The sequence below is a fragment of the Mercenaria mercenaria genome, chromosome 15 (genome assembly GCF_021730395.1).
Source record: "Mercenaria mercenaria strain notata chromosome 15, MADL_Memer_1, whole genome shotgun sequence".
Taxonomy (NCBI): Eukaryota; Metazoa; Mollusca; class Bivalvia; order Venerida; family Veneridae; genus Mercenaria; species Mercenaria mercenaria.
Window position 1 is genome coordinate 64,601,930 of NC_069375.1, and position 18,163 is coordinate 64,620,092.

The window sequence follows — 18,163 nt, forward strand, 5'->3', positions numbered from 1 at the left end:
ATGTTAAAATGTTTTTCTTTTATTTAAAGTAAATAATTTTTCAATCTGCGCCAACGTACCAAGCGGGAACATCTCATGATGACAAAATGAACAAAACTTCAATTTGCCCCAACTGCAGCCAGTATTTTCAACGCATATGTAAGTCGCCTACTGTATAATCATTGATATTCGTGGGCACTATTCTAAGTGGTTTTCGTGGTTGCATTAATCCGCGACATTAAATCCATGACAAACATGCATTTTTTTTTAAATACATTGTACTTATTTTACAATTGAAATGCACGACTTCGTGCTCTAACGTTTTTGCAGAAGCTAACGAAATTAAATGATTTCACAATACGCAGGCAAAAGGAACAAAACTTCAATTTGCCCTCAGCATGTATTTTACGGAAGAAGGAGCGTTCCCCCACCCCACCCCCAGAATATCCGCCATTTTGAAAATGTTTCTTTGAATAGTTCTTGCTATATTCTGGCTACCGACTTCATAATCTTTTCTATCATTTCTTTTAAAATAGCTAAATCTTGTATTACATATAGAACTATTTGGTAAACAAAATGTCCACTTGTAAGAAAAAGTTATATACAATTTGGCAATAAATAGTTGTCAAGTCCGGGTCATTTGTTAAAGAATAACGAAATGTTTGATTACAAAATGATATTTAGATATGAAATGTTGGAATTTTTTACCATGAATCAGATGAAATATATAACAGTGATTTTCTTCGTAATTAATCAACGATCAATCTATTTTTACAATGATTAATCGACGTGAAATGCAAAACGCCGGACGACTAATCCATGAATCGCCTTTATTTTGTAAGGAGAAATACGAAGTGATCATAAAATGCTGTTCATTTAATTGTAAATAAAAAAAAACATCTGTACATTGTTCAGTGTGGGTAATTTAATACATAAAAGTAATTTGAAAATACCAGAGAATGGGACAATAGGGGCAGTTCAATACATACTGAGAAGTAAAAATATCTGTCGACAGTTCAATAAGTACAGTGATAGAAGCGAAACTTTCTGATGACAGTTATTTTAGTAATGTGAAATACAGGTATATTACAAATCCGTATAATACCGACAATTTACTACGGATTGTGAAATGAAAATATGCTACTTTATACAATGTGGATTATTTACTAAGACCCATAATGCGGAAAAAATGCTGACATATGCAAAGAACACATCATTTAATAAGTACAGCGATACACAAACATCTGACCTGTCAGTCAATAACTTATTTAACGTACACGTACCAGGCAAATTAACAAGTGTACGTACCAGGCAACTTAACAAGTGTACGTACCAGGCAAATTAACAAGAGAAAAAATGGTATGCTTCCGATTTCCGCAAAACTTGTCACTAATCTGTGTTTCCTCGCAAAACAAAAGATGAGGTTCAGAACAGAATTAATCGACGTCACAACTTTTACATATTTTAGGTGTACTTCATTATTATCAGTTATCTTTAACAGCAAGCGCAGCATCTTTTCATCTTAACACATCATAACTGTTATCTATATATAACGATATTTTTCCTTGTAAAATGTAAAATTTCTCGGAAATAATAAAAACTGGACTCGTCCGATTCCGTATTCTTGTCTGATATTTCGGCATTCTCTGACCGTAAATGTAGTTCCTACGGGCACCTGGCTTTCGGATTGATACCGGAAAATACCGAAGAATGCCAAATTTGCATTCGGAGAATACGGAATAAAACGGAAATTTCCGACTGTGTGTTACCTAAAGAATAGAAGAACAATACCAAATGGACACTTATATAAATGGGCACTTATATATAATGTTCAAAACAAAAATTTGAGAACTTGTCGATATATCCTAATACTAAAAATAGAAACTCCACCAATCACCCGAAGCAGCGTTAATTACGGATGCATTCTCGCTTCCCTATCGTCCAGAATGTCCGCTTCTGTACATATGCTTCATATTCATCTGGACTCTGTGGATGAATGCGACAGAAGTGTCGTCCTTTGTCAGTTCCATATACAAACGACGCGCACAGAAAGCTACAATAAAATCAGAATATCATTCAGCTGGTTATTACCTATATGTATCTTGTATAAGAACAGAGTGTTTTCCCTTCATAATGTTGTCCGAGTTACTCCTCTTAGAAGGCTACATACCAATAAAGAAAATTCTTTGTTCCATATAAATTTCTGACACTTCAGGTCTATATTGTTCTATTTTCTATAGACTTTCCCTCAGTCAAAGACCTATTTCAACAAAGCCTCTATACATTTGCTTAAAAATAAAAAAAAGATGGTGTTAAATATTATGCGTCACCCCATTGCCGAATTTCAGAAACAGGTCCGCAGAATAAACACATTACTAGTACTTTCATTTTCAAACAAATCTTAAAATAAAGGTAAGTCTCAAAACCGAAGGCAATATTTCTCTTCAGAATGATATAAAATGCGGATTTTTAGCTCTGGTGCTCTGGAATTCACATTTTTAAACTCTAACAAGCATTTAGATGACCTTCTCGGTGTCGGTCAGATGCGAAACAGCGATTGCAAATATCAAAACAAAAGTGGCCTAATTCAGCAAGGAGTACTGACAAAAGTAATCGACTGACAGGTAGTTTGTTATGCAGAATAAGTAGGGGAGAAGTTTGTGTGCATTGTTGGACTCCTGTGTTTTCCTAAACTTTTTACCGCCAGGCCAAATGTGGTAATAATATTATTTTGGTCTAAATTTTCATGGACTTACGTTTAACTACTAGGTATGTATGGACTACAGAGTCTTGTAAATGGCAGGTAATCTAGTTACTTGGTTCTACGACAAAGACAAGTAAAAATCTAACTATTAAGGGGCGAAAATAGCTCAAATAGCACACCTTGTGAGGCCCGTCTCGTTATCTGCAAATGACTGACCTATGAAGTATGTATATGGGTTAACCATTGTGGCCATGAAAGTATCATAACATTCTATGTCACGTTTAAATTACTGCACTAAAATTCTGTTTTAATCTGTTCTGTTCTGTTCATATCATAAAGCACAAAATTAAACTAGACGTACAAACAACGGTGTTGAGAGAGTGCCTCATAACAGTAAACATCTTGTTTTCGCAAATTGGAACTGAAACTTGATGGATTAATTGATCGACGTAATATTTTAGAACCGCCTCTAAACACCAAGGTAAAGAGGTCCAGGCACGACACTTATTCATTATTCTGAAAAGGTACCCCGATAATAACCAAAACTGACCACTGCCACTGATAAACATTTATTAGTAAATACCTTTTAAAACGCCTGCATCTTTTCTCACACGCGCTGTATGATGACAGTCCGAATTTTCTATGCCATACGCCTTTTATGAATTCATTGTTTTTAATGGCCTTGAATTCTACCTCACCGTCTTCGCAAACTAGTTAAATAAAAAATAGTTTGTATAATGCGGGTAATTCATTAAACAATCAGGTAAATAATGTTAGAAACTGGACAGTCTACCAAAAGTCTTTCACAAACAAATATCTGACTATTTTGTACAAAAGAAAAGTGCGTCATATAAGTTTTGTAGCAGCTTGAAAAGTATACATATTATCAATACAATTAATTCAAAGGTCAACCCGGTCAGAAGAGCGGAAATCTATTTGCCGACATGTCGCTCTATGCAGTATACCTAATATCAAGAAAACATTTATTATGGTGGTGTCAAATAGCTTATGCATTGCAATTTCTCGATAAAGTCACTTTGTACACGACATACTTACTAGTAGTCCATTCACTGTCAAGTTATAACAATAGTTTATATATAAAAGAAGTAATTCGCAGTTCTCGTCTTTTTTAATTTAGGAAGTTTTCTAAATCCTACAAAGTCAATTAGTTCCGGTTCCCAGTCCAAAATACTTGATTGGTTGACTTACACGAGTATAAACTCGTACTGCTGAAAACAAAATGCTAATTTCAAATTATCAGTTCCAAATCTAAACTACATTACTCTATGAGAGAAAGAGGTACATACACGGTTTGCAAACTGCCGTATCAGACCAGTTTCCGAATTTCTGACATTCTAGTTCCCGACTTCCTTCCAGAGTAAGAATTCCTTTGCATCGTAAAATCCTGACCTTGTCACCATAGATGTATTCCTCTTGCTTCGGCTTGTACATGGCGTCAACAATCGTTGGCTTCGGACACGTTACTATGAAAACATATGATAGTAACTGTATTTTGGATACCTTTTGACAATACATGATATACCAATACCTAATATAATCCTTTAATACTTCCAAGTATGCTCGCTAAATGAAAATATTTCCGTTTGGTAGATATATAACAACTTAAAACAAGTTAAATATGGCAGTCAATTTTGCTTGATATATCTAACAAGAGGGTCATGATGACCCTGGATCGCTCGCCTGAGTAATATGAGCTACATGTTTCAAATGTCAAAATGATGATAAAATATTAAGAAAGTCAGTAGGTCACATTCATGGTCAATAGAATTCAGTTTTACGATTTGTGTGTAAAACAGTGTATGTCAGCAAAATTTCAAGGCTGTATCTTAAAAAACAAGAAAGTAGGTCTGTAGATCAAGGTCACAGTCAATTGACATCATATTACTAGGGGTCATCAGGTAATTGTAATTAAAAAGTCTTGGAACTAGAATCAGATGATTTTTTAAGTATTTTCCTATATAACTCACATAATAACTAAGTGACCCCAGGGCGGGGCCTCTTTTAACACTCAGGGCCATAATTTGATTAATTTTGGTAGAGAACTACTAGACAATGCATCATACCAAATATCAAAAGCCTAGGTCGTATGGTTTCAGACAAGAAGATATTTAAAGCTTTTCCTTTATTAGTCTATATAAAACTTGGGACGCCTAGGGCAGGGTCTCTTTTCACCCAAGGGGTACAATTTGAACAATTTTGGTTGAGTACCATAAGACAATGCTACAAACCAAATATCAAAGGTCTAAGTGTTGTGGTTTCAGACAAGGAGATTTTAAAACTTTTTTTCCTATACATATTTGACCCAAGGGGAATAATTTGAACAGTCTTGGTAGAGGACCACTAGATGACGCTACATACCAAATATCAAAGCCCTAGACCATGTGGATTGTACAAGAAGATTTTCAAAGTTTTCCCTATATAAGTCTATATAAACCATGTGACCCCCGGGGCGGGGCCATATTTGAGCCTAGGGGAATAATTTGAACAGTCTTGGTAGAGGACCACTAGATGATGCTACATACCAAATATCAAAGCCTTAGGCCATGTGGTTTTGTACAATACAAGAAGATTTTCATAGTTTTCCCTATATAAGTCTATATAAACCATGTGACCCCCGGGGCGGGGCCATATTTGAGCCTAGGGGGATAATTTGAACAATCTTGGTAGAGAACCACTAGATGATGCTACGAACCAAATCCCAAAGCCCTGGGCCATGTGGTTTTGTACAATACAAGAAGATTTTCAAAGTTTTCCCTATATAAGTCTATATAAACCATGTGACCCCCGGGACGGGGCCATATTTGACCCTAGGGGGATAATTTGAACAATCTTGGTAGAGGACCACTAGATGATTCAACATACCAAATATCAAAGCCCTAGGCCATGGGGTTTTATACAAGAAGATTTTCAAGGTTTCCCTATAAAAGTCTATATAAGCCATGTGACACCCGGGGCGGGGCCATATTTGAGCCCAGTCTTGGTAGAGGACCACTAGATGATGCTACATACCAAATATCAAAGCCTTAGGCCATGTGGTTTTGTACAATACAAGAAGATTTTCAAAGTTTTCCCTATGTAAGTCTATATAAACCATGTGACCCCCGGGGCGGGGCCATATTTGAGCCTAGGGGGATAATTTGAACAGTCTTGGTAGAGGACCACTAGATGATTCAACATACCAATTATCAAAGCCCTAGGCCATGGGGTTTTATACAAGAAGATTTTCAAAGTTTTCCCTATATAAGCCATGTGACACCCGGGGCGGGGCCATATTTGAGCCCAGGGGGGATAATTTGAACAATCTTAGTAGAGAACCACTAGTTGATGCTACACACCAGATATCAAAGTCCTTGGCCCTGTGGTTTCGGACAAGATTTTTAAATTTTTTCCTTTCGGTTGCCATGGCAACCAGAGTTCTGCATGGAATTCAATTCTTTGAACAAGTTTGAAAGAGGGCCACCCAAGGATCATTACTTGAAGTTTGGTGTAATTCTGCCCAGTGGTTTTCAAGAAGAAGATTTTTTTAGAAATTGTTGACGGACGACTGGCGGCGCACGACGGACGACGGACATCAAGCGGTCACAATAGCTCACCTTGTCACTTTGTGACAGGTGAGCTAAAAATGAGAGCAAACGTAAATTTGATTTCTTCCAGCCAGCTAACTTTAATTAATACAAATGTATTTGATTTTGAAATGTAAATACGGCTATATGCCAATGGAAGAAAATTAATTGTTCTTTCTTTCATATAAAATTCGGCCGCTTCAGATCCAAATGTAAAATAAATTTTTGTACTTTCAAGGTTTTCGCCTTGCCATAGACCTATCCCCCCCCCCCCCCCCCCCCCCAAAAAAAAAAAAAAAAAAAAAAAAAACATTTATAGATTGCTTAAAAACGAAAAAAAGAAAAGTGTTGTTTTATCATGCAATGAAAAGCAATGTCAAATGTAGCCAGGAACGCTCATATTGTTGTACAAAGTATTTCAGAGATTAACACATAGAAAACATGCGAAAGTTAGCAAGGAAAATGCCTTATTTCATGTTAAATATATTCTGCGAGTGAAATAATGTCCTCTTCGCACTAATGCGCTAAAACGAAAAAACAAAAACAAAAAAACATCTGTTCATTAGGGTTATTTTTCTAACAAATCTATATTGCAAGAAATATCACGTGATGAGAATTTCAATATATTTCGTAGACTGAGATGTTAGAATATGCCAAATTCTTGATATTGAAAGTTTCATGTTCTTTTAAAGTTCATTTCAATTCGGACCAATATGATTTTTAATATCGGCCCGATATGAGTATTGCAAAGTTGACATTATACAATTATCGACTTTTTCATAGGTAGATATCGGGTTGATAAATCCTGATATTAATATAACTCTTTTCGGGTTGATAAATCGGATAAATTTTGATATCAACCTATGAAAAAGTCAATAATTGTTTTATTACATGAATAAATGTAAAGTCAGTCTTGTTATTACAATTGTATCTTTAATAAAGAAATAAGGAATAAATTTAGACCAATTCAGGGTGATACTGGTTTTCCAAGCACCTACTTCGATCTATTTTTATTTTCGTACTATTTATAACACAAGATAAGTTGATATGATATGTACTCATTACTTTTCGAACCGTTTTCAGCCAATCAGAGAAACAATAGAATACAGTAATGTAATAATATACCAGCCCGTTATAAATAAGTTATTTCGTTCCGGTATTGTTTCCGAAAGGTAACGACTGATATCGGCTGAATGTTCGACAAATATCATAAACCGATATCGGTTTGCTTGTATATGCATGCATTCAGCCGAAAAAATATAAAATACATTTTTATAGCTCTTTGATTTAGCAAATGTAAAGACAATTTATCGGTAGAGAAACAAGATATTAATTACCTAGAACGCATTCTGGAATTTTTCCATCCGGGGTATTCCAATTTCCGTACTGGCAAGAAAACGTTACCGGGTCTGGCACGTGACCTTTTTGACAATAGAGTGTGACGCCACTTCCGTGTGGAATTTCTGAGCCTATTTGTACTTCCTCTCTATCTTCATTGTAAAGTTCTCTTGGACTGTTCTTCCACCGGGGTATAGAACAATTTGCTTGAAAGTAAAGAATATATTTTTATAGAAATATCGATTTAATCTTTCTTGTGTTTCCATCACCAGGTCATTATGTTCACTAAAATCTTCTGATAATATTGATCGTAAACTATATATTGATATGTGAAAGTTTCTCGCTTATATTTTAAGGCGACAAGTTTACCCAGTTAGTGTTTCTAAATTTTGTACCCCATTGGAACATGAAGATTTGCGGAGTAGGAATTATTTTTTCTTTATGAAATGTAGAATAATAATATAGTTATAAAAATGTCTTTGTTTTCATAAAAGATATCTGCCAGTATCATGATAATGAAAAAGGTCATATACCGGTGAAAGTGATTATTGTATTTGATAAATATATACTTTTTTTTTTTTTTTTTCAATTTGAATAATAAGTTTCGTAAAGTGTACCTTTTTTCATCTTTTACTGAAACGCACGCACGGGTAAATAAATTAAATTATCACCACAGTTAATATGACCATCATTCATTAATTTGTAATTTATACTTTTACGTTCACGCAGTGATCAGTGAACGTAAAGAAGCCATGGTTGTATGTAATAATATTTTAGGCCCATATATAAATTTTTTTCGCGAAATGTTTCAATTATTGAACAGTTTATTGTAATATCGTCAAAAATTATACCGGCACACAGTTTGTAAAGCAATTACATAGAATTAATTCTAATTGCCTTTTTAATTTAATACGGACTTTTTAAGACCAATTTTCCAATTAAAGATGTGACTTAAAGTTTGCTAATTCAAAAAAGTTTTACCTTTAATCATAATATATAAATTAATGTCATTTTATAATGTCATTTTATGCCAAATAAAGTATATGTTATGTATATATCTTATAATATATAAATGAATTAATTAAACGCTCAAACAGATATGCAACACATTGATAAGCATTGCCTTGTGCCGTCGTACCGTCAAGTAAATATGTGTGAAAAGCGTGCTCAAGATTGCGATTACTTCATTTTCAAATTAAAATGGAAGCAATTTGTCATTCAATTTTAAAATAAAAAATACCCAGACAATGTTCAGACAATGGAGAATACTTCACGAGGTTATAAAACAATGTCATTTTGATAGAAAATAAATTATATAGCTTTTTAAAACCTGACATAACCGATCTTTTCAAAATTTCTATATAGAAATACATAGAAACCATAGTCATCAACTTCAAACAAAAATGGAAGCAATAAGTTTTTGTATCACATCGATAAAAAATATATTGAAATAAAGGGCAAAAAATGAAGATTACTTCACGAGGTTATAAAATTTTGTTGATAACGATAAAAATACGTTTTTAATGTTTGAAATATATTTTCCTATACAAATCTATAGTAAAACTGTTTATCGATAAACGTTATCGAGTCCGCGGTCCGTGTATATTCAAGGGAGACTACTTTTGCCGAAACTACTGGTCAATGTATTGGAATGTTGGCCATGAATCACGATTTGTTCTTCACATGAAGTGTGCGTATGAAAGCTTACGTTAGCCGCCACCGGTTATCCATATGGGCGACTCCTCCGGAAGACTGTTAGTACTTTTAGTAGGAGGATAGTGCAAGATACAGAAGACACTACAATTCCAGAAAGTTCCCTGGTTCTTTAGCGTGCCAGGTGTAAAGCACCCAAACACCGGACTCTTATCCAAATGTGATTAATTTTTTGTTGGAGGAGCAGGGGCTCGAACACATGGCCCTGATTTTATAGTAAAACCGCTGGACAACTGCGTTCGATCTCTCTTAACACGTAACTGTTGACTTCCCCTTATAAATCTATGGCTCCCATTTCGTTCTGGCGTAAAGTCTCATTTGAAAATCACAAAGATCAATCATCATATATCGGCCCAATATGGTTTTTAATATCGGTCCGATATCAGTATTGCAATGTCGACTTAATATCGGCCAGATATCAGTGTTGCAAAGTTGATGCAATATTTAACAGATAAATTTAATGTGTCAACTAATATCAGCTGAATGTCTGACCAGTATCATAAACAGATCTCGATCTGCTGGTATACAATGTATCGGTAGAGAAATATGTTTGCAAAGCAAGATATTAAATCAATTACCTGGAGCGCATTCTGGAACTTTTTCATCCGGGGTATTCCATTTTCCGTACTGGCAAGAAAATGTTACTTGGTCTGGCACATGACCTCTAGGACAATCGAGTGTGACGTCACTTCCGTGTGGAATTTTTGAGTCCATCTGTACTTCGTCTCCATCTTCATTGTAAAGTTTTCCTGGACTGTTCCTCGACCGGGGTATAGAACAACTTGCTTGAAAGTAAAGAATATTTTTTATAGAACTATTAATATAATTTTTCTTGTTGTTTTCACCAGGTCATAATTTTCACTAAAATCTTCTGATAATTTTTATCGTAAACTATATATTGCTATGTGAATGTTTCACGCTTATATTTTGAACGGCGACATGTTTACCTAATCACTGTTTCTAAATTCCGTGCCAATACTGATTTGTTCTTCACATGTAGTGTGCGTATGTAAGCTTATGTATAGCCGCCACCGGTTATCCATATGGGCGACTCCTCCAGAAGACTGTTAGGAATTTTAGTGTGAGGTACAGTGCAAGATATGCAAGATACAGAAAACGTTCCAATTCCAGAAAGTTCCCTGGTTCTTTAGCGTACCAAGTGTAAAGCTCCCATACACGGGACTCTTATCCAAATGTTTTTGTTGGGAGAGCGGGGCCTCTAACTCATGACCCCTGATTTTATAGTTAGACAGTGTTGCCACTGGACCACTGCGTTTGCTCCCCCCTTAAGATGTAACTGTTGACTTCCACTTATGAATATATAGCTGATTTCTGCCATTTCGTTCTGGCGTATAGGCTCATTTGAAAAGCGCCAAGGACAATCATCATGTATCGGACCAAAACGGTTTTTAATATCGGCCAGATATCAGTATTGCAAAGCTGATGAATTATCCATCCGATATTGTGTCCGAAAGGTATCAACTAATATCAGCAATCTGACTTTAGTACTTGATCTTCTAAACGAAGATCTGAGAACGACCCATTCACATACGCCTTCCGTATATTTTGGATTTCAAGTTTTGCTATTTTTATTTTAACCAATCAGACGACTTGTTCCAATTTCAAAGAGTAAGAAAAATGTGCAGTCATTCCAGGGCTCGAACCCGGGACCCCTAGCTTACAAAGCAAGTAGCCTACCGACTGAGCCAACTGGCTGTCTGATACATTTTGACATAAGAATTGTAAATATCAGAAGTCAAGGATACAGGTAGATTTGCAAAATATTGTAAGTTAAGCTCTGATTGGCTAGGGAAAGGGTCGTCAGAACGAGGCTATGAATAGGTCGTTCTCAGATCCTATGCGTAGCGTAATAGGAGATGTACTTTAGTCAGACTGCTAATATCGGCTGAATGTATGGCCACTATCAAAAACAGATATCGATCTGTTGCTAAACAATATATCTGAAGAGAAATATATCTGCAATGCAAGATATTGAATCAATTACCTGGAACGCATTCTGGAACTTTTCCATCCGGGGTATTCCATTTTCCGTACTGGCAAGAAAATGTTACTTGGTCTGGTTCGTAACCTCCTGGACAAGAGAGTGTGACGTCACTTCCGTGTGGAATTTCTGAGCCCATCAGTACTTTGTCTCCATCTTCATTGTTAAGATCTCCTGGACTGTTCCTCGACCGGGGTATAGAACAGCTTGCTTAAAAGTAAAGAATATATTTTTTATAGAACTATTGATTTAATTTTTCTTGTTATTTCCACCAGGCCATAATTTTCACTAAAATCTTTTGATAATTTTCATCGTTTACTATATATTGCTATGTGAATGTTTCACGCTTATATTTCTAAAGCCGCCAAGTTTACCAAAGCAGTGTTTATAAATTCTGTACCAATACTGATTAGTTCTTCACATGTAGTGTGCGTATGTAAGCTTATGTATAGCCACCACCGGTTATCCATATGGGCGACTCCTCAAGAAGACTGTAAGGAATTTTAGTGTGAGATACAGAAGACGTTCTAATTCCAGAAAGTTCCCTGGTACTTTAACGTGTCAAGTGTAAAGCACCCATACACGAGAATCTTATCCAAATGTTATTAATTTTTAGTTGGAGGAGCGGGGGCTGGAACTCATGACCCCTGATTTTATAGTTAGACAGTGTTGCCACTGGACCACTGCGTTCGCTCTCTTAAGATGTAACTGTTGACTTCCCCTTATGAATCTATGGCTGATTTCTGCCATTTCGTTCTGGCGTATAGGCTCATTTGAAAAGCGCAAAGAACAATTATCATGTATCGGACCAATATGGTTTTTAATATCGGCCAGATATCAGTATTGCAAAGTTGATGAATTATCCATCCGATATTGTGTTCGAAAGGCATCAACTAATATCGGCTGAATTTTTGACCAGTATCATAAACAGATATCCATCTGTTGGAAAACAATTTATCGGAAGAAAAATATGTCAGCAAAGCAAGATATTAATTCAATTACCTGGAATGCATTCTGGAATTTTTTCATCCGAAGTATTCCATTTTCCGTACAGGCAAGAAAATGTTACTTGGTCTGGTTCGTGACCTTTTGGACAATAGAGTGTGACGTCACTTCCGTGTTGAATTACTGAGCCCATGTGTACTTCGCCTCCATCTTCATTGTAAAGTTCTCCTGGACTGTTCCTCGACCGGGGTATAAAACAGCTTGCTTGAAAGTAAAGAATATATTTTTATAGAACTATTGACATAATCTTTCTGTTGTTTTCACCAGGTCATAATTTTCACTAAAATCTTCTGATAATTTTCATCGTAAACTACATATTGCTATATGAATGTTTCACGCTTATATTTTGAACGGTGACAGGTTTACCTAATCAGTGTTTCTAAATTTTGTACCAATACTGATTTGTTCTTCACATGTAGTGTGCGTATGTAAGCTTATGTATAACCGCCACCGGTTATCCATATGGGCGACTCCTCCAGAAGACTGTTAGGAATTTTAATGTGAGGATAGTGCAAGATACAGAAAACGTTCCAATTCCAGAAAGTTCCCTGGTTCTTTAGCGTGCCAGGTGTAAAGCTCCCATACACGGGACTCTTATCCAAATGTTTTTGTTGGGGGAGCGGGGCCTCTAACTCATGACCCCTGATTCTATAATTAGACAGTGTTGCCACTGGACCACGGCGTTTGCTCTCTCATAAGATGTACCTGCTGACTTCCCCTTATGAATCTATAGCTGATTTCTACCATTTCGTTCTGGCGTATAGGCTCATTTGAAAAGCGCCAACGGTTTTTAATATCGGCCAGATATCAGTATTGCAAAGCTGATGAATTATCCATCCGATATTGTGTCCGAAATGTATCAACTAATATCAGCTGAATGTCTGGACACTATCAAAAACAGATATCGATCTGTTGGTAAACAATATATCAGAAGCGAAATATATCTGCAATGCAAGATATTGAATCAATTACCTGGAACGCATTCTGGAACTTTTCCATCCGGGGTACTCCATTTTCCGTACTGGCAAGAAAATGCTACTTGGTCTGGTTCGTGACTTTCAGGACAAAAGAGTGTGACGTCACTTCCGTGTGGAATCTCTGAGCCCCTCAGTACTTTGTCTCCATCTTCGTTATAAAGTTCTCCTGGATTGTTCTTCGATTGGGGTATAGCACAGCTTGCTTGAAAGCAGAGAACATATATTCACAGAACAATAAATTTAGTTAATCTTTCTCGTTATTTTCACCAGGTCATAACTTTCACTTATTTCTTCGAATATCATCGTAGACTATATAGTTTTTTTTATGTGAGATTTTTATGTTTATATAATTTTGAACATGACTGTGTTTTTTTTCAGTGTTTAAGTTATGTAACGACAACAAGTTCACACAAATCAGTTTTTCTAGATTCTATACCAAATGCTGATTTTTCTTCAGATGTAACTGGCGACTCCCCCTTATGGATCTATGGCTTAATTTTGCCATTTCATTCTGACGTAAAGGCTCATTTGAAGAGCGTCAACACGCCAGAACAAAACACTAGCACACTGACACGACAAAAGGCGTGAACAAAAAACTAGCAGACCGACACGACAAAAACTAGCGCGCCGATACGACAAAATGCGTGAGCAAAAAAAAAATAGCGCGCCGATAAGACAAAAGGCGTGAATAAAAAACTAGCAGGCCGATACGATAAAAGGCGTGACCAGCAAACTAGAGCACTGACAGAAAAAAACACCTTTGGTCGTAGTGGCACGCCAGTCTGTTGCTTTGGCGTGTTGGCGACTTTCAAATGCACCAACACGCTAGACTGAAATGGCAGAAACCAGACACCATATGAATCAGGTATTCATTATGACGACAAATACATGTATTTATCATGAACAAGTCTGAAAATATGATTTATGTGAAACTAAACTCGTACTTTATATATCTGTGGAATATCATATGTACAAGTAGTTGTGAAAATTCCACAGACCTGTTTAAATGATAGCAATAGGGCTCTCCCTCATGGCTCTAGCGAATAAAAGTGAACAAGGCTTGAATATATTATATAAAAGTTTAATTTCATATATTTATGTCATAATAAATGCAAGCTGTTAGGTTACACAAATTATATACCAACATGTTTTTATCAACATTTTTTACACAATTCATTGATATTAACGACTCTCAACACTAAGTTTCTGAACATATTGTTTTCAAAGAGTTTAGCATATAGGCACATCTAGGTCGTACCAAAGGTGGCAAAAACTTGTGCAAAAAAAGTGTATGTAAATGAACACTGAAAGCCCTTTTTTGTTCTTTTGCTTCGGATTTAACGTTACATCGACACACTTTCGGCCGTATCGTGACTTTTCCAACTTCTAACGATGCAAAAAGACTCCAGGTACTCCTACGAGCATTGTTTACGCAATGAGCGCGCATCTGGTTAGAAACACCGATAGTCCGTTTGTCAGCCAGATACATTCCTCACATAAAGAAATCTAAATTAGAAGCGAGGTTTTGAACCTCAAATGGTAAAGGGCGATTAAGCGATCCAAAATCAGAGACTTCAATCGGCCGGCCACCGAGGCGCCATCAAACGTGATTCCCAGTTTTGAAGTCATTTTCTGATTTGTTATTAATGAAAATTACATAAACGTTAATAATAGTTACCTGGGTTACACACCGGTGTGACTGGTTCCCATGCTCCCTCCCAAGAGCACGTGAAGGTGTTACCTGGTTCCCCTTCAGCTTTCAGTTCATAGCCGTCCAAACATCTGACGTTAAACCCGTCATCAAATGAACCGGATAATTGCGAATTTACAACCATTGGACAAAAAGGATGCTCTGAAATGGTATGAAGCGCTAAGATCATTACTCGTGGCCTACTAATATTTCATACAGTGTTAACGTACGCTTGTTCAGATGCAATCCCTCATGCCTTGTGTTCTAAAATCAAAATGAAACATCTGACAGACAGAGAGAGAGAGACCGAGAGGGGGAGAGGGAGAGAGAGAGAGAGAGATCCTTTGCGAATCGACAGTCTCTTTCTTTAACGCACCCGGTATATAGCACTGATACATGCAAAGTCGTATTTTCTTGGAAGAATCAGTACTGACTTCTTAGTTAAGTGGGAGACACACGAGTGCATCTCAGAAATTTCCATTGCTTGGACCGGGGTTCAAACCATGGACCTCTGAACTGACAGTCAAGCGTGTTACCACTAGAACATCAGATGATCCATAAACTTATAATATCAACATGATCAATTCAAACATATAATATTAATCAAATGTTATAGAAATAAGAATTAAGGGCCTATAACGGCTTCAAATAAGTCGATTTTTATCTTGTGAAGTGTCTTTTGCTAAATTTTGCTAAAACCTCACATCTCCGACCTGCGTTGCTTTCACTGGCCGTTATCAAGTCACATAGCATCTTTCGTACTACTTTCAACATCAACTGAAGGATTTTAACAAAGTTTATGCGCATATATAAACTCCAAAAGATACGAAAAACATCTTGTAAAATTCATTCGATATCAAAACTGTTTAAATATGTCATAAAATTTGTACAAATAGATCTTTAGAGTCATAGAACATAATTTCAGAAGTGGTTTGACTGAGTCTATTCTTGAACGGTAATGAAGTGTGCCACTCACGCCTGCTGACAACGATTTTAAAAAAGCGGAATTCTATAATAGTAAAAATGACTTTCTACAGACGCCACACAGCACTTATAGACTGATGCTGTGATAGTAAGTCAGTTATGTATGGTAAACCATTAAATCGCCCCTATTGGATGTACGCACGTATTGAGTGTACATATTGTTGAACAATCAAAACTGATTCAAGCAAATCAGGGGGTCGGACGTATATAATGTCTCTCGGGTTTTTAAGCGAGAATTCAATGTCATCTTGGCAGAAATGACGATGTAAACAAAGAAACGGGGGTTTATTTTCAAAAAACATGTAAGTACATTTTTGTACATGCTTATTTGCCGTTTGATCGAACTGCTGATATACAGTTTTGACCAAAACAGGCATTCTGCTCGTGTTAGATTGACTGTATTACGTACTATATTACTATATCTCAATTTCGGAAATGTTTGCACGTTTCTAAAACCTGGCATCGCCGGTTTTTTTTTTAACTTCAAGCATATTTGGATGTCTGTCGGGCCTATTTAAGCAAATTGAATGTATCAACTGGTTTCAAAGCAAATCGGGGGGCCGTAATACAGTCAATCTAACACGAGCAGAATGCCTGTTTTGGTCAAAACTTGCACAAAAACATGACAGAATTCCAAAAACAGTCACTTCAAATCAATTTGTCCCTTCAATAGTTTTTGTACTGTCAACTGTACGACCAAAAACGAATGTGTCGATCTCACCTTACATATGTGGCTGCCGAAAGAGTACATTTGCAGTTCGATCAAATGGCGAATAAGCATGTACTTACATGTTTTTTGAAAATATACCTCCCGTTTCTTTGTTTACATAGCCATTTCTGCCAAGATGACAATGAATTCTCGCTTAAAAACCAGAGAGACATTATATACGTCCGACCCCCCTGCAAATCACGTGACAATGGTACAAACACGTGATCCTAAAATGGCGACGCGCTTCTCAACGCCTGGTAAATCAAATGCTTTCCATAATCTGCATGCAAATTGACATTTACGTCACAACCTTTAAGAACATAATGGAAGTATTTAATGTGTCTATATTTAGCAGTATGTCATACGTCAAATTCTCTTACTGTACTCAAAATATTGTCAAATAATTCCATTGTTTACATTTTTAGTAGGTCAGTGTCACAACACCGGAAAAAGAAGTAATTTTAGTATTACGGCATTTTATACGTGGTAGCAGTGTCTACTGTACCGATAAGGGGAAGAAACACTGTCTTGAAGGTTATGGTTCGGTTTAATATAGGTTTGATAGTGTGCATTCAATGTGTGCGTACTTGATACCGACCAATATACAAATGGCGTGTATTCATGCAAAGGGAGGTAACTATAAAAATACCTTTAATACAGAACACGTCGGATATATTCCTATCCCATACACCATCAAAACAATCAATATACTTTTCCGAATTGTCTTCATCCTTTCTCTCGTTATTACAGGTGACGGTAATCTAAATGCACAGAAACAAAACATAACAATGATGTCATTTTACTTGCAGCGTTACGTAACTACATGTTTTTAGATTTGGTAATTTAAGGAATATCTGAGTGTTCTTTAAAAATGGTGTTAACAGATTTAGTTGACTAGAAAGTCAGCCTCTTTGCTAAAAAACAATTTCCGATAATTCTGACGTATGATACACCTTTACCCTGTACACACACTTATCACCTGAATACGTTATTCTATTGACTGGCACCAGACAATAAAAGCTAGCTGACTAAACAGTACAGATGCAATAGTTTCACGTGTGGCGTAGTCATGATTGAAAATAAAAGTCTGATCTTCAAAAGTTAATGATATTTTAGTCTTACTTGTAAAACAAATTAATTTTCCATTTATAACATGTCTTTTAAACGTTTTTACCAAATTAAACCCGTTAGGCGCACGCATACAGAGAAAAAAAACTATATTTCATATTTCTAATTGTGGAATAACATAGTGTATTTCCCTTAAAAAGTCCTTAAAAACACGTGAAGAATACGATGATACGCCGAAACAAATAAGTAAGTTCCACTAACGAATATAGCTCATAACTGAATAATTAACGTTACAGCATAAAAAGCAAAGCAAACAATGTGTTAACAATCGAAACAGACCAACGGGGCTTACACGTGTTTGGGTTGAGTTGCGTACATTATAAATGATATATCATCTTTCGATTAAGAAA

The 18,163-nt window shown here is 36.1% G+C and overlaps 1 protein-coding gene across 3 annotated transcripts in view; it reads right to left on the reverse strand.

Annotated features, from left to right (window-relative positions):
* Positions 1–795: 795 nt before the first annotated feature.
* Positions 796–18,163, reverse strand: part of LOC123556750 (sushi, von Willebrand factor type A, EGF and pentraxin domain-containing protein 1-like) — a 29,954-nt gene continuing 12,586 nt past the window's right edge. The window contains exons 13-22 of one of the 3 annotated variants that reach the window (XM_053525458.1): positions 17,335–17,446; positions 14,981–15,154; positions 13,298–13,504; positions 12,323–12,529; positions 11,324–11,530; positions 9,897–10,103; positions 7,605–7,811; positions 3,991–4,167; positions 3,267–3,393; positions 796–2,032 (exon numbers count right to left, since the gene is read on the reverse strand). In XM_053525458.1, coding sequence (XP_053381433.1) covers positions 1,888–2,032; positions 3,267–3,393; positions 3,991–4,167; positions 7,605–7,811; positions 9,897–10,103; positions 11,324–11,530; positions 12,323–12,529; positions 13,298–13,504; positions 14,981–15,154; positions 17,335–17,446 — 1,770 coding nt within the window. In that variant the 3' untranslated portion in view covers positions 796–1,887. The remainder of the gene's footprint in view (positions 2,033–3,266; positions 3,394–3,990; positions 4,168–7,604; positions 7,812–9,896; positions 10,104–11,323; positions 11,531–12,322; positions 12,530–13,297; positions 13,505–14,980; positions 15,155–17,334; positions 17,447–18,163) is intronic. The other 2 variants (XM_053525460.1, XM_053525459.1) reach the window with 2 other exon arrangements.